We start from the raw sequence: 20,212 nt of genomic DNA, 5'->3' as shown, positions 1-20,212 counted from the left end.
TCAATTATTGGATCACGTCTGGGGGGCGTCCCTACAACCCTAGGAACGCCCTCCAGACTGCGATCAAATTATGGAAGCACAGAAGGCTTCAGGACAGCCATTAGCTATGACGTTCTATTCCATCATAACGTCTTTAAAGCCCAGTGTAATTATGACAGAATAGAATGGTATAACGGCATTAAAAGGTTAAACACCGGCTCTTTCTTTACCTGTGAGCATCTGCCACCTCTTGTTCCTAAGCAACTAATACACATAATCACTACAGGAGGTTACCGTGGTGACGTTATGTTTTCTCACCTCTCCCGTCAGCAGGTAGAGAATCTCCAGGATGTGATTCAGGATCCGCTCAGGCAGCTTCTTCTTTATCTTGTTCATGGTCAGTGATATTGTGCAACACTGAGACCTGCGGCAGTGGCACATACATGATAAAAAACAGAATTTATGTTTACCTGATAAATTACTTTCTCCAACGGTGTGTCCGGTCCACGGCGTCATCCTTACTTGTGGGATATTCTCTTCCCCAACAGGAAATGGCAAAGAGCCCAGCAAAGCTGGTCACATGATCCCTCCTAGGCTCCGCCTTCCCCAGTCATTCGACCGACGTAAAGGAGGAATATTTGCATAGGAGAAACCATATGATACCGTGGTGACTGTAGTTAAAGAAAATAAATTATCAGACCTGATTAAAAAACCAGGGCGGGCCGTGGACCGGACACACCGTTGGAGAAAGTAATTTATCAGGTAAACATAAATTCTGTTTTCTCCAACATAGGTGTGTCCGGTCCACGGCGTCATCCTTACTTGTGGGAACCAATACCAAAGCTTTAGGACACGGATGAAGGGAGGGAGCAAATCAGGTCACCTAGATGGAAGGCACCACGGCTTGCAAAACCTTTCTCCCAAAAATAGCCTCAGAAGAAGCAAAAGTATCAAACTTGTAAAATTTAGTAAAAGTGTGCAGTGAAGACCAAGTCGCTGCCTTACATATCTGATCAACAGAAGCCTCGTTCTTGAAGGCCCATGTGGAAGCCACAGCCCTAGTGGAATGAGCTGTGATTCTTTCAGGAGGCTGCCGTCCGGCAGTCTCATAAGCCAATCTGATGATGCTTTTAATCCAAAAAGAGAGAGAGGTAGAAGTTGCTTTTTGACCTCTCCTTTTACCAGAATAAACAACAAACAAGGAAGATGTTTGTCTAAAATCCTTTGTAGCATCTAAATAGAATTTTAGAGCACGAACAACATCCAAATTGTGCAACAAACGTTCCTTCTTTGAAACTGGATTCGGACACAAAGAAGGCACGACTATCTCCTGGTTAATGTTTTTGTTAGAAACAACTTTCGGAAGAAAACCAGGTTTAGTACGTAAAACCACCTTATCTGCATGGAACACCAGATAAGGAGGAGAACACTGCAGAGCAGATAATTCTGAAACTCTTCTAGCAGAAGAAATTGCAACCAAAAACAAAACTTTCCAAGATAATAACTTAATATCAACGGAATGTAAGGGTTCAAACGGAACCCCCTGAAGAACTGAAAGAACTAAATTGAGACTCCAAGGAGGAGTCAAAGGTTTGTAAACAGGCTTGATTCTAACCAGAGCCTGAACAAAGGCTTGAACATCTGGCACAGCTGCCAGCTTTTTGTGAAGTAACACAGACAAGGCAGAAATCTGTCCCTTCAAGGAACTAGCAGATAATCCTTTCTCCAAACCTTCTTGAAGAAAGGATAGAATCTTAGGAATTTTTACCTTGTCCCAAGGGAATCCTTTAGATTCACACCAACAGATATATTTTTTCCATATTTTGTGGTAAATTTTTCTAGTTACAGGCTTTCTGGCCTGAACAAGAGTATCAATGACAGAATCTGAGAACCCTCGCTTTGATAAGATCAAGCGTTCAATCTCCAAGCAGTCAGTTGGAGTGAGACCAGATTCGGATGTTCGAACGGACCTTGAACAAGAAGGTCTCGTCTCAAAGGTAGCTTCCATGGTGGAGCCGATGACATATTCACCAGGTCTGCATACCAAGTCCTGCGTGGCCACGCAGGAGCTATCAAGATCACCGATGCTCTCTCCTGATTGATCCTGGCTACCAGCCTGGGGATGAGAGGAAACGGCGGGAATACATAAGCTAGTTTGAAGGTCCAAGGTGCTACTAGTGCATCTACTAGAGTCGCCTTGGGATCCCTGGATCTGGACCCGTAGCAAGGAACCTTGAAGTTCTGACGAGAGGCCATCAGATCCATGTCTGGAATGCCCCACAATTGAGTAATTTGGGCAAAGATTTCCGGATGGAGTTCCCACTCCCCCGGATGAAATGTCTGACGACTCAGAAAATCCGCTTCCCAATTTTCCACTCCTGGGATGTGGATTGCAGACAAGTGGCAGGAGTGAGTCTCCGCCCATTGAATGATTTTGGTCACTTCTTCCATCGCCAGGGAACTCCTTGTTCCCCCCTGATGGTTGATGTACGCAACAGTCGTCATGTTGTCTGATTGAAACCGTATGAACTTGGCCTTTGCTAGCTGAGGCCAAGCCTTGAGAGCATTGAGTATCGCTCTCAGTTCCAGAATATTTATCGGTAGAAGAGATTCTTCCCGAGACCAAAGACCCTGAGCTTTCAGGGGTCCCCAGACCGCGCCCCAGCCCACCAGACTGGCGTCGGTCGTGACAATGACCCACTCTGGTCTGCGGAAGCTCATCCCCTGTGACAGGTTGTCCAGGGACAGCCACCAACGGAGTGAATCTCTGGTCCTCTGATTTACTTGTATCGTCGGAGACAAGTAGAATGTCGTCCAAGTAAGGTACTACTGCAATGCCCTTTGGTCTTAGCACCGCTAGAAGGGACCCTAGTACCTTTGTGAAAATCCTTGGAGCAGTGGCTAATCCGAACGGAAGTGCCACAAACTGGTAATGCTTGTCCAGGAATGCGAACCTTAGGAACCGATGATGTTCCTTGTGGATAGGAATATGTAGATACGCATCCTTTAAATCCACCGTGGTCATGAATTGACCTTCCTGGATGGAAGGAAGAATTGTTCGAATGGTTTCCATTTTGAACGATGGAACCTTGAGAAACTTGTTTAGGATCTTGAGATCTAAGATTGGTCTGAATGTTCCCTCTTTTTTGGGAACTACGAACAGATTGGAGTAGAACCCCATCCCTTGTTCTCCTAATGGAACAGGATGAATCACTCCCATTTTTAACAGGTCTTCTACACAATGTAAGAATGCCTGTTTTTTTATGTGGTCTGAAGACAATTGAGACCTGTGGAACCTCCCCCTTGGGGGAAGCCCCTTGAATTCCAGAAGATAACCTTGGGAGACTATTTCTAGTGCCCAAGGATCCAGAACATCTCTTGCCCAAGCCTGAGCGAAGAGAGAGAGTCTGCCCCCCACCAGATCCGGTCCCGGATCGGGGGCCAACATCTCATGCTGTCTTGGTAGCAGTGGCAGGTTTCTTGGCCTGCTTTCCTTTGTTCCAGCCTTGCATTGGTCTCCAGGCTGGCTTGGCTTGAGAAGTATTACCCTCTTGCTTAGAGGACGTAGCACTTGGGGCTGGTCCGTTTCTGCGAAAGGGACGAAAATTAGGTTTATTTTTGGCCTTGAAAGACCTATCCTGAGGAAGGGCGTGGCCCTTGCCCCCAGTGATATCAGAGATAATCTCTTTCAAGTCAGGGCCAAACAGCGTTTTCCCCTTGAAAGGAATGTTAAGCAATTTGTTCTTGGAAGACGCATCCGCTGACCAAGATTTTAACCAAAGCGCTCTGCGCGCCACAATAGCAAAACCAGAATTTTTCGCCGCTAACCTAGCCAATTGCAAAGTGGCGTCTAGGGTGAAAGAATTAGCCAATTTGAGAGCATGAATTCTGTCCATAATCTCCTCATAAGAAGAAGAATTATTATTGAGCGCCTTTTCTAGCTCATCGAACCAGAAACACGCGGCTGTAGTGACAGGAACAATGCATGAAATTGGTTGTAGAAGGTAACCTTGCTGAACAAACATCTTTTTAAGCAAACCTTCTAATATTTTATCCATAGGATCTTTGAAAGCACAACTATCTTCTATGGGTATAGTGGTGCGTTTGTTTAGAGTAGAAACCGCCCCCTCGACCTTGGGGACTGTCTGCCATAAGTCCTTTCTGGGGTCGATCATAGGAAACAATTTTTTAAATATGGGGGGAGGGACGAAAGGTATACCGGGCCTTTCCCATTCTTTATTTACAATGTCCGCCACCCGCTTGGGTATAGGAAAAGCTTCGGGGGGCCCCGGGACCTCTAGGAACTTGTCCATTTTACATAGTTTCTCTGGAATGACCAAATTCTCACAATCATCCAGAGTGGATAACACCTCCTTAAGCAGAGCGCGGAGATGTTCCAATTTAAATTTAAATGTAATCACATCAGGTTCAGCTTGTTGAGAAATTTTCCCTGAATCTGAAATTTCTCCCTCAGACAAAACCTCCCTGGCCCCCTCAGACTGGTGTAGGGGCCCTTCAGAACCAATATCATCAGCGTCCTCATGCTCTTCAGTATTTTCTAAAACAGAGCAGTCGCGCTTTCGCTGATAAGTGGGCATTTTGGCTAAAATGTTTTTGATAGTATTATCCATTACAGCCGTTAATTGTTGCATAGTAAGGAGTATTGGCGCGCTAGATGTACTAGGGGCCTCCTGTGTGGGCAAGACTGGTGTAGACGAAGGAGGGGATGATGCAGTACCATGCTTACTCCCCTCACTTGAGGAATCATCTTGGGCATCATTTTCTCTAAATTTTGTGTCACATAAATCACATCTATTTAAATGAGAAGGAACCTTGGCTTCCCCACATTCAGAACACAGTCTATCTGGTAGTTCAGACATGTTAAACAGGCAAAAACTTGATAACAAAGTACAAAAAACGTTTTAAAATAAACCGTTACTGTCACTTTAAATTTTAAACTGAACACACTTTATTACTGCAATTGCGAAAAAGTATGAAGGAATTGTTCAAAATTCACCAAAATTTCACCACAGTGTCTTAAAGCCTTAAAAGTATTGCACACCAAATTTGGAAGCTTTAACCCTTAAAATAACCGGAGCCGTTTTTATATTTAACCCCTTTACAGTCCCTGGTATCTGCTTTGCTGAGACCCAACCAAGCCCAAAGGGGAATACGATACCAAATGACGCCTTCAGAAAGTCTTTTCTATGTATCAGAGCTCCTCACACATGCATCTGCATGTCATGCTTCTCAAAAACAAGTGCGCAATACAGGCGCGAAAATGAGACTCTGCCTATGATTAGGGAAAGCCCCTAGAGAATAAGGTGTCCAATACAGTGCCTGCCGGTTATTTTACATAATTCCCAAGATTAAAATAATTCCTCAAGGCTATGGAGTATAAAATATGTTTATATATAAATCGATTTAGCCCAGAAAATGTCTACAGTCTTAAAAAGCCCTTGTGAAGCCCTTTTTTTCTTTCTGTAATAAAAATGGCTTACCGGATCCCATAGGGAAAATGACAGCTTCCAGCATTACATCGTCTTGTTAGAATGTGTCATACCTCAAGCAGCAAAAGTCTGCTCACTGTTCCCCCAACTGAAGTTAATTCCTCTCAACAGTCCTGTGTGGAAACAGCCATCGATTTTAGTAACGGTTGCTAAAATCATTTTCCTCTTACAAACAGAAATCTTCATCTCTTTTCTGTTTCAGAGTAAATAGTACATACCAGCACTATTTTAAAATAACAAACTCTTGATTGAATAATAAAAACTACAGTTAAACACTAAAAAACTCTAAGCCATCTCCGTGGAGATGTTGCCTGTACAACGGCAAAGAGAATGACTGGGGAAGGCGGAGCCTAGGAGGGATCATGTGACCAGCTTTGCTGGGCTCTTTGCCATTTCCTGTTGGGGAAGAGAATATCCCACAAGTAAGGATGACGCCGTGGACCGGACACACCTATGTTGGAGAAATGACAATTATATACATATACACACACATATACACACTAACACATATGTATCTTACATAAAGATATATAATATTATAGATAGGTTCCCTCTGTATCACACACACAGCCTCCTCTCCAGTACTTTATATACAGATATATAATATTATAGATAGATTCCCTCTGTATCACACACACAGCCTCCTCTCCAGTACTTTATATACAGATATATAATATTATAGATAGGTTCCCTCTGTATCACACACACAGCCTCCTCTCCAGTACTTTATATACAGATATATAATATTATAGATTCCCTCTGTATCACACACACACAGTCCCCTCTCCAGTACTTTATATACAGATATATAATATTATAGATAGGTTCCCTCTGTATCACACACACAGCCTCCTCTCCAGTACTTTATATACAGATATATAATATTATAGATAGGTTCCCTCTGTATCACACACACAGCCTCCTCTCCAGTACTTTATATACAGATATATAATATTATAGATAGGTTCCCTCTGTATCACACACACAGCCTCCTCTCCAGTACTTTATATACAGATATATAATATTATAGAGAGATTCCCTCTGTATCACACACACAGCCCCTCTCCAGTGCTTTATATACAGATATATATTATAGATTCCCTCAGTATCACACACACAGCCCCTCTCCAGTGCTTTATATACAGATATATAATATTATAGATTCCCTCTGTATCACACACACAGCCCCCTCCCCAGTTCTTTATATACAGATATATAATATTATAGATTCCCTCTGTATTACACACACACACAGCCCCTCCCCAGTACCTTATCTACAGATAAATAATATTATAGTTATATTCCCTCTGTATCACACACAGCCCCCTCTCCAGTGCTTTATATACAGATATATAATATTATAGAGAGAGATTTCCTCTGTATCACACACAATCCACTCTCCAGTGCTTTATATACAGCTATATAATATTATAGAGAGATTCCCTCTGTATCGCACACACACAGCCCCCTCTCCAGTACCTTATATACAGATATATAATATTATAGATAGATTCCCTCTGTATCACACACACAGCCCCCTCTCCAGTGCTTTATATACAGATATATAATATTATAGAGAGAGATTCCCTCTGTATCACACACAATCCACTCTCCAGTGCTTTATATACAGCTATATAATATTATAGAGAGATTACCTCTGTATCACACACACAGCCCCTCTCCAGTGCTTTATATACAGCTATATAATATTATAGATAGATTACCTCTGTATCACACACACAGCCCCCTCCCCAGTACTTTATAATATTATATATCTGTATATAATGCACTGGATGGGGTGGGGCTGTGTGTGTGTGATACAGAGGGAATCTATAATATTATATATCTGTATATAAAGTACTGGGGAGGGGGCTGTGTGTGTGTGATACAGAGGGAATCTATATACAGATATATAATATTATAGATTCCCTCTGTATCCCACACACACAGCCCCCTCCCCAGTTATATACAGATATATAATATTATAGATTCCCTCTGTATCACACACACACAGCCCCACCCCATCCAGTGCATTATATACAGATATATAATATTATAGATTCCCTCTGTATCCCACACACACACACAGCTCCTCCCCAGTACCTTATATACAGATATATAATATTATAGAGAAATCCCCTCTGTATCACACACACAGCCCCCTCTCCAGTGCTTTATATACAGATAATATTATAGATAGATTCCCTCTGTATCCCACACACACAGTCCCCTCTCCAGTACTTTATATACAGATATATAATATTATAGACAGGTTCCCTCTGTATCACACACACACACACACAGTCCCTCTCCAGTGCTTTATATACAGATATATAATATTATAGATAGATCCCCTCTGTATCACAAACAGCCCCTCTCCAGTACCTTATATACAGATATATAATATTATAGATAGATCCCCTCTGTATCACACACAGCCCCCTCTCCAGTACTGTATATACAGATATATAATATTATAGATAGATCCCCTCTGTATCACACACACACACACACACACAGTCCCTCTCCAGTGCTTTATATACAGATATATAATATTATAGATAGATTCCCTCTGTATCACACACAGCCCCCTCTCCAGTACTGTATATACAGATATATAATAACATAATTTATGTAAGAACTTACCTGATAAATTCATTTCTTTCATATTGGCAAGAGTCCATGAGCTAGTGACGTATGGGATATACATTCCTACCAGGAGGGGCAAAGTTTCCCAAAGCTCAAAATGCCTATAAATACACCCCTCACCACACCCACAATTCAGTTTAACGAATAGCCAAGAAGTGGGGTGATAAGAAAGGAGCGAAAGCATCAAACAAGGAATTGGAATAATTGTGCTTCATACAAAAAAAATCATAACCACCACAAAAAGGGTGGGCCTCATGGACTCTTGCCAATATGAAAGAAATGAATTTATCAGGTAAGTTCTTACATAAATTATGTTTTCTTTCATGTAATTGGCAAGAGTCCATGAGCTAGTGACGTATGGGATAGCAGATACCCAAGATGAGGAACTTCCATGCAAGAGTCACTAGAGAGGGAGGGATAAAATAAAGACAGCCAATTCCGCTGAAAAAATAATCCACAACCCAAATCAAAAAGTTTTAATCTTATAATGAAAAAAAACTGAAATTATAAGCAGAAGAATCAAACTGAAACAGCTGCCTGAAGTACTTTTCTACCAAAAACTGCTTCTGAAGAAGAAAAAACATCAAAATGGTAGAATTTAGTAAAAGTATGCAAAGAAGACCAAATTGCTGCTTTGCAAATCTGATCAACAGAAGCTTCATTCCTAAAAGCCCAGGAAGTAGAAACTGACCTAGTAGAATGAGCCGTAATCCTTTGAGGCGGGGACTTACCCGACTCTACATAAGCATGATGAATCAAAGACTTTAACCAAGACGCCAAAGAAATGGCAGAAGCCTTCTGACCTTTCCTAGAACCAGAAAAGATAACAAATAGACTAGAAGTCTTCCTGAAATCTTTAGTAGCTTCAACATAATATTTCAAAGCTCTTACTACATCCAAAGAATGTAAAGATCTCTCCAGAGAATTCTTAGGATTAGGACACAAAGAAGGGACAACAATTTCTCTACTAACGTTGTTAGAATTCACAACTTTAGGTAAAAAATTAAATGAAGTCCGCCACACCGCCTTATCCTGATGAAAAATCAGAAAAGGAGATTCACAAGAAAGAGCAGATAACTCAAACACTTCTAGCAGAAGAGATGGCCAAAAGGAATAAAACTTTCCAAGAAAGTAATTTAATATCCAGAGAATGCATAGGTTCAAACGGAGGAGCCTGTAAAGCCCTCAGAACCAAATTAAGACTCCAAGGAGGAGAAATTGACTTAATGACAGGCTTAATACGAACCAAAGCCTGTACAAAACAATGAATATCAGGATGTTTAGCAATCTTTCTGTGAAAAAGTACAGAAAGAGCAGAGATTTGTCTTTTCAAGGAACTTGCACACAAACCTTTTTCCAAACCATCCTGAAGAAACTGTAAAATTCTAGGAATTCTAAAAGAATGCCAAGAGAATTTATGAGAAGAACACCAAGAAATGTAAGTCTTCTCCAAACTCGGTAATAAATCTTTCTAGACACAGATTTACGAGCCTGTAACATAGTATTAATCACTGAATCAGAGAAACCTCTATGACTAAGTATTAAGCGTTCAATCTCCATACCTTCAAATTTAATGATTTGAGATCCTGATGGAAAAATGGGCCTTGAGATAGAAGGTCTGACCTTAACGGAAGTGTCCAAGGTTGGCAACTGGCCATCCGAACGAGATCCGCATACCAAAACCTGTGAGGCCATGCTGGAGCCACCAGCAGTACAAACGAACGGTCCATTAGGATTTTGGAAATCACTTTTGGAAGAACTAGAGGTGGAAAGATATAAGCAGGTTGATAATTCCAAGGAAGCGACAACGCGTCCACCGCTTCCGCCTGAGGATCCCTGGATCTGGACAGATACCTAGGAAGTTTCTTGTTTAGATGAGAAGCCATCAGATCTATTTCTGGAAGTCCCCAGATTTGAACAATCTGAAGGAATACCTCTGGGTGAAGAGACCATTCACCCGGATGTAACGTCTAGCGACTGAGATAATCCACTTCCCAATTGTCTATACCTGGGATGTGAACCGCAGAGATTAGACAGGAGCTGGATTCCGCCCATACAAGTATCCGAGATACTTCTTTCATAGCCTGAGGACTCCAGAACTGGAACTAGCACAATTACCCCAGCCGACTCTAGGTCTGAAACACATTTCAGAAACGCCTGAGCCTTTACTGGGTTTACTGGAATGCGTGAGAGAAAAAAATCTTCTCACAGGCGGTCTTACCTTGAAACCTATTCTGTACCCTTGTGAAACAATGTTCTGAATCCAAAGACTTTGAATCTAATTGATCCAAACATCTTTGAAAAATCGTAACCTGCCCCCTACCAGCTGTGCTGGAATGAGGGCCGCAACTTCATGCGGATTTGGGAGCTGGTTTTGACTTTCTAAAACGCTTGGATTTATTCCAGCCTGGAGAAGGTTTCCAAACGGAAACTGTTCCTTTAGGGGAAGGGTCAGGCTTCTGTTCCTTATTCTGACGAAAGGAACGAAAACGATTAGCAGCCCTATATTTACCTTTAGATTTTTTGTCCTGAGGCAAAAAGGCTCCCTTCCCCCCAGTAACAGTTGAAATTATAGAATCCAACTGAGAACCAAATAAATTACCTTGGAAAGAAAGAGAAAGTAACATTGACTTAGAAGTCATATCTGCATTCCAAGACTTAAGCCATAAAGCTCTTCTAGCTAAAATAGCTAAAGACATATACCTGACATAAATTCTAATGATATCAAAAATGGCATCACAAACAAAGTTATTAGCATGTTGAAGAAGTTTAACAATGCTATAAGCATTATGGTCTGACACTTGTTGTGCTAAAGCCTCCAACCAGAAGGTGGAAGCTACAGCAACATCGGCCAAAGAAATAGCAGGTCTGAGAAGATTACCTGAACATAAATGAGCCTTCCTTAGAAAGGATGCAAGCTTCCTATCTAAAGGATCCTTAAAAGAAGTACTATCTGCCGTAGGAATAGTAGTACTTTTAGCAAGAGTAGAGATAGCCCCATCAACTTTGGGGATTTTCTCCCAAAACTCTAATCTATCAGATGGCAAAGGGTACAATTTCTTAAACCTTGGAGAAGGAGTAAATGAAGTACCCAGACTATTCCATTCCCTAGAAATTACTTCTGAAATAGCATCAGGAACTGGAAAAACTTCTGGAATAACTACATGAGGTTTAAAAACTGAATTTAAACGCTTAGAAGTTTTAATATCAAGAGGACTAGACTCCTCCATATCTAATGCAATCAACACTTCTTTAAGTAAAGAACTAATAAACTCCATCTTAAACAAATATGAAAATTTATCAGTGTCAATATCTGAGGCAGAATCTTCTGAACCAGATAGATCCTCATCAGAAATAGATAAGTCAGAATGAAGGCGGTCAGTTAAAAATTCATCTGAAATATGAGAAGTTTTAAGACCTTTTACGTTTACTAGAAGGAAGAATAACAGACAGAGCCTTCCGAATAGAATTAGAAATAAATTCTTTTACATTAACAGGAACATCTTCCTGAACATTAGATGTTGTAGGAACAACAACAGGTAATGGATTATTACTAATGGAAATATTATCTGCGTTTGATAGTTTATCATGACAACTAACACAAACTACAGCCGGAGGAACAGTTACCAAAAGTTTACAACAAATGCACTTAACTTTGGTAGAACCAACATCAGGCAGCGTCTTTCCAGAAGTACATTCTGATCCAGGGTCAGGTAGTGACATCTTGCAATATGTAATAGAAAAAACAACATATAAAGCAAAATTATCAAATTCCTTAAAGGGACATTAAACACTTTGACATGGCAATATAAAATGATAAATTGTATATATAAAACAGTTCTGCAATATACTTTCATTATTTATTTTGTCCTTTAAATTTAGATAAAAAGTTAATTGAAAATTTTCAAGGTAAGAAAAATATAAATTCATATGCATTTTTCCAAAAAAATGAAACTGACAGTCTGAAAGAAGGAATACTGCTTATCCTGAATCATGGCAAATATAAGTTTAAGACATATATTTAGAACTTTACATATAAAGTGCCCAACCATAGCTTAGAGTGTCATGAATAAAATAAGACTTACTTACCCTAAGACACTCATCTACATATAGTAGATGGCCAAACCAGTAGAGGTAATGGTATATAAGAGTATATCGTCGATATGAAAAGGGAGGTAGGAGAAGAAATCTCTACGACCGATAACAGAGAACCTATGAAATAGATCCCCTAGAGGAAGACCATGGTATTCAAATAGGCAATACTCTCTTCTCATCCCTCTGAAATTCCCTGCACTGAGAGGAAAACCGGGCTTCAGCCTGCTGCGAAGCGCATATCAACGTAGAAATCTAGCACAAACTTACTTCACCACCTCCATGGCAGGCAAAGTTTGTAAAACTGAATTGTGGGTGTGGTGAGGGGTGTATTTATAGGCATTTTGAGGTTTGGGAAACTTTTCCCCTCCTGGTAGGAATGTATATCCCATACGTCACTAGCTCATGGACTCTTGCCAATTACATGAAAGAAATTATAGATTCCCTCTGTATCACACACAGCCCCCTCTCCAGTACCTTATATACAGATATATAATATTATAGATATATTCCCTCTGTATCACACACACACAGCCCCCTCTCCAGTGCTTTATATACAGATATATAATATTATAGATTCCCTCTGTATCACACACACAGCCCCTCTCCAGTGCTTTATATACAGATATATAATATTATAGATATATTCCCTCTGTATCACACACACACAGCCCCCTCTCCAGTGCTTTATATACAGATATATAATATTATAGATTCCCTCTGTATCACACACACAGCCCCTCCCCAGTACCTTATATACAGATATATAATATTATAGATATATTCCCTCTGTATCACACACACACAGCCCCCTCTCCAGTGCTTTATATACAGATATATAATATTATAGATTCCCTCTGTATCACACACACAGCCCCCTCCCCAGTGCTTTATATACAGATATATAATATTATAGATTCCCTCTGTATCACACACACACAGCCCCCTCTCCAGTGCTTTATATACAGATATATAATATTATAGATTCCCTCTGTATCACACACACAGCCCCTCTCCAGTGCTTTATATACAGATATATAATATTATAGATTCCCTCTGTATCACACACACAGCCCCCTCTCCAGTGCTTTATATACATATATTATTATAGAGAGATTACCTCTGTATCACAAACACAGCCCCTCTCTCCAGTACTTTATATACAGAGATATATTATAGAGAGATTCCCTCTGTATCACACACAGCCCCCTCTCCAGTGCTTTATATACAGATATATAATATTATAGATTCCCTCTGTATCACACACACAGCCCCCTCTCCAGTGCTTTATAAACAGATATATAATATTATAGATTCCCTCTGTATCACACACACAGACCCTCTCCAGTGCTTTATATACAGATTTATAATAATATAAATAGATTCCCTCTGTATCACACACGCACAGCCCCCTCTCTAATGCTTTATATACAGAAATATAATATTATAGATTCCCTCTGTATCACACACAGCCAGCCCCCTCTCCAGTGCTTTATATACAGATTTATAATATTATAGATTGCCTCTGTATCACACACACAGCCCCCTCTCCAGTGCTTTATATACAGATATATAATATTATAGATAGATTCCCTCTGTATCACACACACAGCCCCTCTCCAGTGCTTTATATACAGATATATAATATTATAGATTCCCTCTGTATCACACACACACAGCCCCTCTCCAGTGCTTTATATACAGATATATAATATTATAGATAGATTCCCTCTGTATCACACACACACAGCCCCCTCTCCAGTGCTTTATATACAGATATATAATATTATAGATTCCCTCTATATCACACACTCCAAGCCCCTCTCCAGTGCTTTATATACAGATATATAATATTATAGATTCCCTCTGTATCACACATACACAGCCCCCTCTCCAGTGCTTTATATACATATATATAATATTAGATAGATTCCCTCTGTATCACACACTCACAGCCCCTCTCCAGTGCTTTATATACAGATATATAATATTATAGATTCCCTCTGTATCATACACACACAGCCCCCTCTCTAGTGCTTTATATACAGATATATAATATTATAGATAGATTCCCTCTGTATCACACACACAGCCCCTCTCCAGTGCTTTATATACAGATATATAATATAGATAGATTCCCTCTGTATCACACACACGGCCCCCTCTCCAGTGCTTTATATACAGATATATAATATTATAGATAGATTCCCTCTGTATCACACACACAGCCCCTCTCCAGTGCTTTATATACAGATATATAATATTATAGATAGATTCCCTCTGTATCACACTCACAGCCCCTCTCCAGTGCTTTATATACAGATATATAATATTATAGATAGATTCCCTCTGTATTACACACACAGCCCCCTCTCAAGTGCTTTATATACAGATATATAATATTATTGAGAGGTTCCCTCTGTATTACACAGCAGTTAAATACTAGCAGAGGTCACAGACGGCACATTCTGTATTAAACACCATATACTGTGTCACTTGGACCGTCTATAACACAAATCCATAATCAGCTGCATATAAAAACCACTTACACTGAGCTTAATGATGTTTTCCTATCGGTCCCCACGATCCCTGCGTTACAAAAAACCTCTCCCCGTGACCCCGGCCATTGTCAGATAAACCCGGATCTTCTTCACGTTCCTATAAACCTCGGGTAGCAGCTACATCCCACCCAGCTAAAGGACCATGAAATAACAAAAGCCACGTGACTTCTGTGACATCTTGGGTCCTTTCGCCTGCCTGGATTTAGCTGCTACCAGGTGAGAGATGCATTGTGCTAATTAGCAGCTTGTTGTTATGAGGGGGCTAAGAGGGTAAGAAAGGGTCTGAGTGTGATAGACAGAGGGGCTGAAAGAGTGAGGAGGGGGCTGTGTATGATAGATGAGCTGAGAGGGTGTGGAAGGGGCTGTGTATGAGAGAAGAGCTGAGAGAGTGAGGAGGGGGCTGTCTGTGTATGAGAGAAGAGCTGAGAGAGTGAGGAGGGGCCTGTGTATGAGAGAAGAGCTGAGAGAGTGAGGAGGGGGCTGTGTATGAGAGAAGAGCTGAGAGAGTGAGGAGGGGGCTGTGTATGAGAGAAGAGCTGAGAGAGTGAGGAGGGGGCTGTGTATGAGAGAAGAGCTGAGAGAGTGAGGAGGGGGCTGTCTGTGTATGAGAGAAGAGCTGAGAGAGTAAGGAGGGGGCTGTGTATGAGAGAAGAGCTGAGAGAGTGAGGAGGGGGCTGTGTATGAGAGAAGAGCTGAGAGAGTGAGGAGGGGGCTGTGTATGAGAGAAGAGCTGAGAGGGTGTGGAAGGGGCTGTGTACGAGAGAAGAGCTGAGAGAGTGAGGAGGGGGCTGTCTGTGTATGAGAGAAGAGCTGAGAGAGTGAGGAGGGGGCTGTCTGTGTATGAGAGAAGAGCTGAGAGAGTGAGGAGGGGGCTGTCTGTGTATGAGAGAAGAGCTGAGAGAGTGAGGAGGGGGCTGTCTGTGTATGAGAGAAGAGCTGAGAGAGTGAGGAGGGGGCTGTCTGTGTATGAGAGAAGAGCTGAGAGAGTGAGGAGGGAGCTGTCTGTGTATGAGAGAAGAGCTGAGAGAATGAGGAGGGGGCTGTGTATGAGAGAAGAGCTGAGAGAGTGAGGAGGGGGCTGTGTATGAGAGAAGAGCTGAGAGAGTGAGGAGGGGGCTGTGTATGAGAGAAGAGCTGAGAGAGTGAGGAGGGGGCTGTGTATGAGAGAAGAGCTGAGAGAGTGAGGAGGGGGCTGTCTGTGTATGAGAGAAGAGCTGAGAGAGTGAGGAGGGGGCTGTGTATGAGAGAAGAGCTGAGAGAGTGAGGAGGGGGCTGTGTATGAGAGAAGAGCTGAGAGAGTGAGGAGGAGGCTGTGTATGAGAGAAGAGCTGAGAGAGTGAGGAGGGGGCTGTGTATGAGAGAAGAGCTGAGAGAGTGAGGAGGGGGCTGTGTATGAGAGAAGAGCTGAGAGGGTGAGGAGGGGGCTGTGTATGAGAGAAGAGCTGAGAGAGTGAGGAGGGGTCTGTGTATGAGAGATGAGCTGAGAGAGTGAGGAGGGGGCTGTGTATGAGAGATGAGCTGAGAGGGTGAGGAGGGGGCTGTGTATGAGAGATGAGCTGAGAGAGTGAGGAGGGGCTGTGTATGAGAGATGAGCTGAGAGGGTGAGGAGGGGGCTGTGTATGAGAGAAGAGCTGAGAGGGTGAGGAGAGGGCTGTGTATGAGAGAAGAGCCGAGAGAGTGAGGAGGGGGCTGTGTATGAGAGAGTGAGGAGGGGGCTGCGTATGAGAGAAGAGCCGAGAGAGTGAGGAGGGAGCTGTCTGTGTATGAGAGAAGAGCTGAGAGAATGAGGAAGGGGCTGTGTATGAGAGAAGAGCTGAGAGAGTGAGGAGGGGGCTGTGTATGAGAGAAGAGCTGAGAGAGTGAGGAGGGGGCTGTGTATGAGAGAAGAGCTGAGAGAGTGAGGAGGGGGCTGTGTATGAGAGAAGAGCTGAGAGAGTGAGGAGGGGGCTGTGTATGAGAGAAGAGCTGAGAGAGTGAGGAGGGGGCTGTGTATGAGAGAAGAGTTGAGAGAGTGGGGAGGGGGCTGTGTATGAGAGAGGAGCTGAGAGGGTGGGGAGGGGGCTGTGTATGAGAGAGGAGCTGAGAGGGTGAGAAGGGGGCTGTGTATGAGAGAGGAGCTGAGAGGGTGAGAAGGGGGCTGTGTATGAGAGAAGAGCTGAGAGAGTGAGGAGGGGGCTGTGTATGAGAGAAGAGCTGAGAGGGTGAGGAGGGGGCTGTGTATGAGAGAAGAGCTGAGAGAGTGAGGAGGGGGCTGTGTATGAGAGAAGAGCTGAGAGGGTGAGGAGGGGGGCTGTGTATGAGAGAAGAGCTGAGAGGGTGAGGAGGGGGCTGTGTATGAGAGAAGAGCTGAGAGGGTGAGGAGGGGGCTGTGTATGAGAGAAGAGCTGAGAGGGTGAGGAGGGGGCTGTGTATGAGAGAAGAGCTGAGAGGGTGAGGAGGGGGCTGTGTATGAGAGAAGAGCTGAGAGAGTGAGGAGGGGACTGTGTATGAGAGAATAGCTGAGAGAGTGAGGAGGGGACTGTGTATGAGAGAATAGCTGAGAGAGTGAGGAGGGGGCTCTGTATGAGAGAAGAGCTGAGAAAATGAGGAAGGGGCTGTGTATGAGAGAAGAGCTGAGAGGGTAAGGAGGGGGCTGTGTATGAGAGATGAGCTGAGAGGGTGAGGAGGGGGCTGTGTATGAGAGAAGAGCTGAGAGAGTAATGAGGGGGCTGTGTATGAGAGAAGAGCTGAGAGAGTGAGGAGGGAGCTGTCTGTGTATGAGAGAAGAGCTGAGAGAATGAGGAGGGGGCTGTGTATGAGAGAAGAGCTGAGAGAGTGAGAAGGGGGCTGTGTAAGAGAGATGAGCTGGGAGAGTGAGGAGGGGGCTGTGTATGAGAGATGAGCTGAGAGGGTGAGGAGGGGGCTGTGTATGAGAGAAGAGCTGAGAGGGTGAGGAGGGGGCTGTGTATGAGAGAAGAGCTGAGAGAGTGAGGAATGGGCTGTGTATGAGAGAAGAGCTGAGAGGGTGAGGAGGGGGCTGTGTATGAGAGAAGAGCTGACAGAGTGAGGAGGGGGCTGTGTATGAGAGAAGAGCTGACAGAGTGAGGAGGGGGCTGTGTATAAAAGCAGAGGTGAGAGGGTGAAGAGGGGGCTGTGTATGAGAGAAGAGCTGAGAGAATGAGGAGGGGGCTGTGTATGAGAGAAGAGCTGAGAGAGTGAGGAGGGGGCTGTGTATGAGAGAAGAGCTGAGAGAGTGAGGAGGGGGCTGTGTATGAGAGAAGAGCTGAGAGAGTGAGGAGGGGGCTGTCTGTGTATGAGAGAAGAGCTGAGAGAGTGAGGAGGGGGCTGTGTATGAGAGAAGAGCTGAGAGAGTGAGGAGGGGGCTGTCTGTGTATGAGATAAGAGCTGAGAGAGTGAGGAGGGGGCTGTGTATGAGAGAAGAGCTGAGAGAGTGAGGAGGGGGCTGTGTATGAGAGAAGAGCTGAGAGAGTGAGGAGGAGGCTGTGTATGAGAGAAGAGCTGAGAGAGTGAGGAGGGGGCTGTGTATGAGAGATGAGCTGAGAGAGTGAGGAGGGGGCTGTGTATGATAGATGAGCTGAGAGGGTGAGGAGGGGGCTGTGTATGAGAGAAGAGCTGAGAGGGTGAGGAGGGGGCTGTGTATGAGAGAAGAGCCGAGAGAGTGAGGAGGGGGCTGTGTATGAGAGAGTGAGGAGGGGGCTGCGTATGAGAGAAGAGCCGAGAGAGTGAGGAGGGGGGCTGTGTATGAGAGAAGAGCTGAGAGAGTGAGGAGGGGGCTGTGTATGAGAGAAGAGCTGAGAGGGTGAGGAGGGGGCTGTGTATGAGAGAAGAGCCGAGAGAGTGAGGAGGGGGCTGTGTATGAGAGAAGAGCTGAGAGAGTGAGGAGGGGGCTTTGTATGAGAGAAGAACTGAGAGAGTGAGGAGGGGGCGAGTGAGGAGGGGGCTGTGTATAAAAGAAGAGCTGAGAGGGTGAGGAGGGGGCTGTGTATGAGAGATGAGCTGAGAGAGTGAGAAGGGGGCTGTGTAAGAGATGAGCTGAGAGAGTGAGGAGGGGGCTGTGTATGAGAGAAGAGCTGAGAGAGTGAGGAGGGGGCTGTGTATAAAAGAAGAGCTGAGAGGGTGAGGAGGGGGCTGTGTATGAGAGAAGAACTGAGAGGGTGAGTAGGGGGCTGTGTATGAGAGAAGAACTGAGAGAGTGAGGAGGGGGCTGTGTATAAAAGAAGAGATGGGAGAGTGAGGAGGGGGCTGTGTATGAGAGAAGAACTGAGAGAGTGAGGAGGGGGCTGTGTATGAGAGAAGAACTGAGACAGTGAGGAGGGGGCTGTGTATGAGAGAAGAACTGAGACAGTGAGGAGGGGGCTGTGTATGAGAGAAGAACTGAGAGGGTGAGTAGGGGGCTGTGTATGAGAGAAGAACTGAGAGAGTGAGGATGGGGCTGTGTATAAAAAAAGAGATGAGAGGGTGAGGAGGGGGCTGTGTATGAGAGAAGAGCTGAGAGAGTGAGGAGGGGGCTGTGTATGAGAGAAGAGCTGAGAGGGTGAGGAGGGGGCTGTGTATGAGAGAAGAACTGAGAGGGTGAGGAGGGGGCTGTGTATGAGAGAAGAACTGAGAGGGTGAGGAGGGGGCTGTGTATGAGAGAGGAGCTGAGAGAGTGAGGAGGGGGCTGTGTATGAGAGAAGAACTGAGAGGGTGAGGAGGGGGCTGTGTATGAGAGAGGAGCTGAGAGGGTGAGAAGGGGGCTGTGTATGAGAGAAGAGCTGAGAGAGTGAGGAGGGGGCTGTGTATGAGAGAAGAACTGAGAGGGTGAGGAGGGGGCTGTGTATGAGAGAGGAGCTGAGAGGGTGAGAAGGGGGCTGTGTATGAGAGAAGAGCTGAGAGAGTGAGGAGGGGGCTGTGTATGAAAGAAGAACTGAGAGGGTGAGGAGGGGGCTGTGTATGAGAGAGGAGCCTAGAGGGTGAGGAGGGGGCTGTGTATGAGAGAAGAAGAACTGAGAGAGTGAGGAGGGGGCTGTGTATGAAAGTAGAGCTGAGAGAGTGAGGAGGGGGCTGTGTATGAGAGATGAGCTGAGAGAGTGAGAAGGGGCTGTGTAAGAGAGAAGAGCTGAGAGAGTGAGGAGGGGGCTGTGTATGAGAGAGGAGCCTAGAGGGTGAGGAGGGGGCTGTGTATGAGAGAAGAAGAACTGAGAGAGTGAGGAGGGGGCTGTGTATGAAAGTAGAGCTGAGAGAGTGAGGAGGGGGCTGTGTATGAGAGATGAGCTGAGAGAGTGAGAAGGGGCTGTGTAAGAGAGAAGAGCTGAGAGAGTGAGGAGGGGGCTGTGTATGAGAGAAGAGCTGAGAAGGTAAGGAGGGAGCTGTGTATGAGAGAAGAGCTGAGAGGGTGAGGAGGGGCTGTGTATGAGAGAAGAACTGAGAGAGTGAGGTGGG

At 44.1% G+C, this 20,212-nt stretch overlaps 1 protein-coding gene across 1 annotated transcript in view; it reads right to left on the bottom strand.

Moving 5' to 3' along the window:
* The window catches only part of LOC128666764 (zinc finger protein 3), a 131,886-nt gene extending 116,920 nt beyond the window's left edge, over positions 1 to 14,966 (bottom strand). The window contains exons 1-2 of the mRNA XM_053721545.1: positions 14,780 to 14,966; positions 298 to 403 (exon numbers count right to left, since the gene is read on the bottom strand). Of these exons, the coding sequence (XP_053577520.1) occupies positions 298 to 375 (78 nt within the window). The 5' untranslated portion in view covers positions 376 to 403; positions 14,780 to 14,966. The remainder of the gene's footprint in view (positions 1 to 297; positions 404 to 14,779) is intronic.
* Positions 14,967 to 20,212: the final 5,246 nt, after the last annotated feature.

This window comes from Bombina bombina, chromosome 7 (genome assembly GCF_027579735.1).
Source record: "Bombina bombina isolate aBomBom1 chromosome 7, aBomBom1.pri, whole genome shotgun sequence".
Classification (NCBI taxonomy): domain Eukaryota; kingdom Metazoa; phylum Chordata; class Amphibia; order Anura; family Bombinatoridae; genus Bombina; species Bombina bombina.
This window is presented reverse-complemented; position numbering and strand designations above follow the sequence as displayed.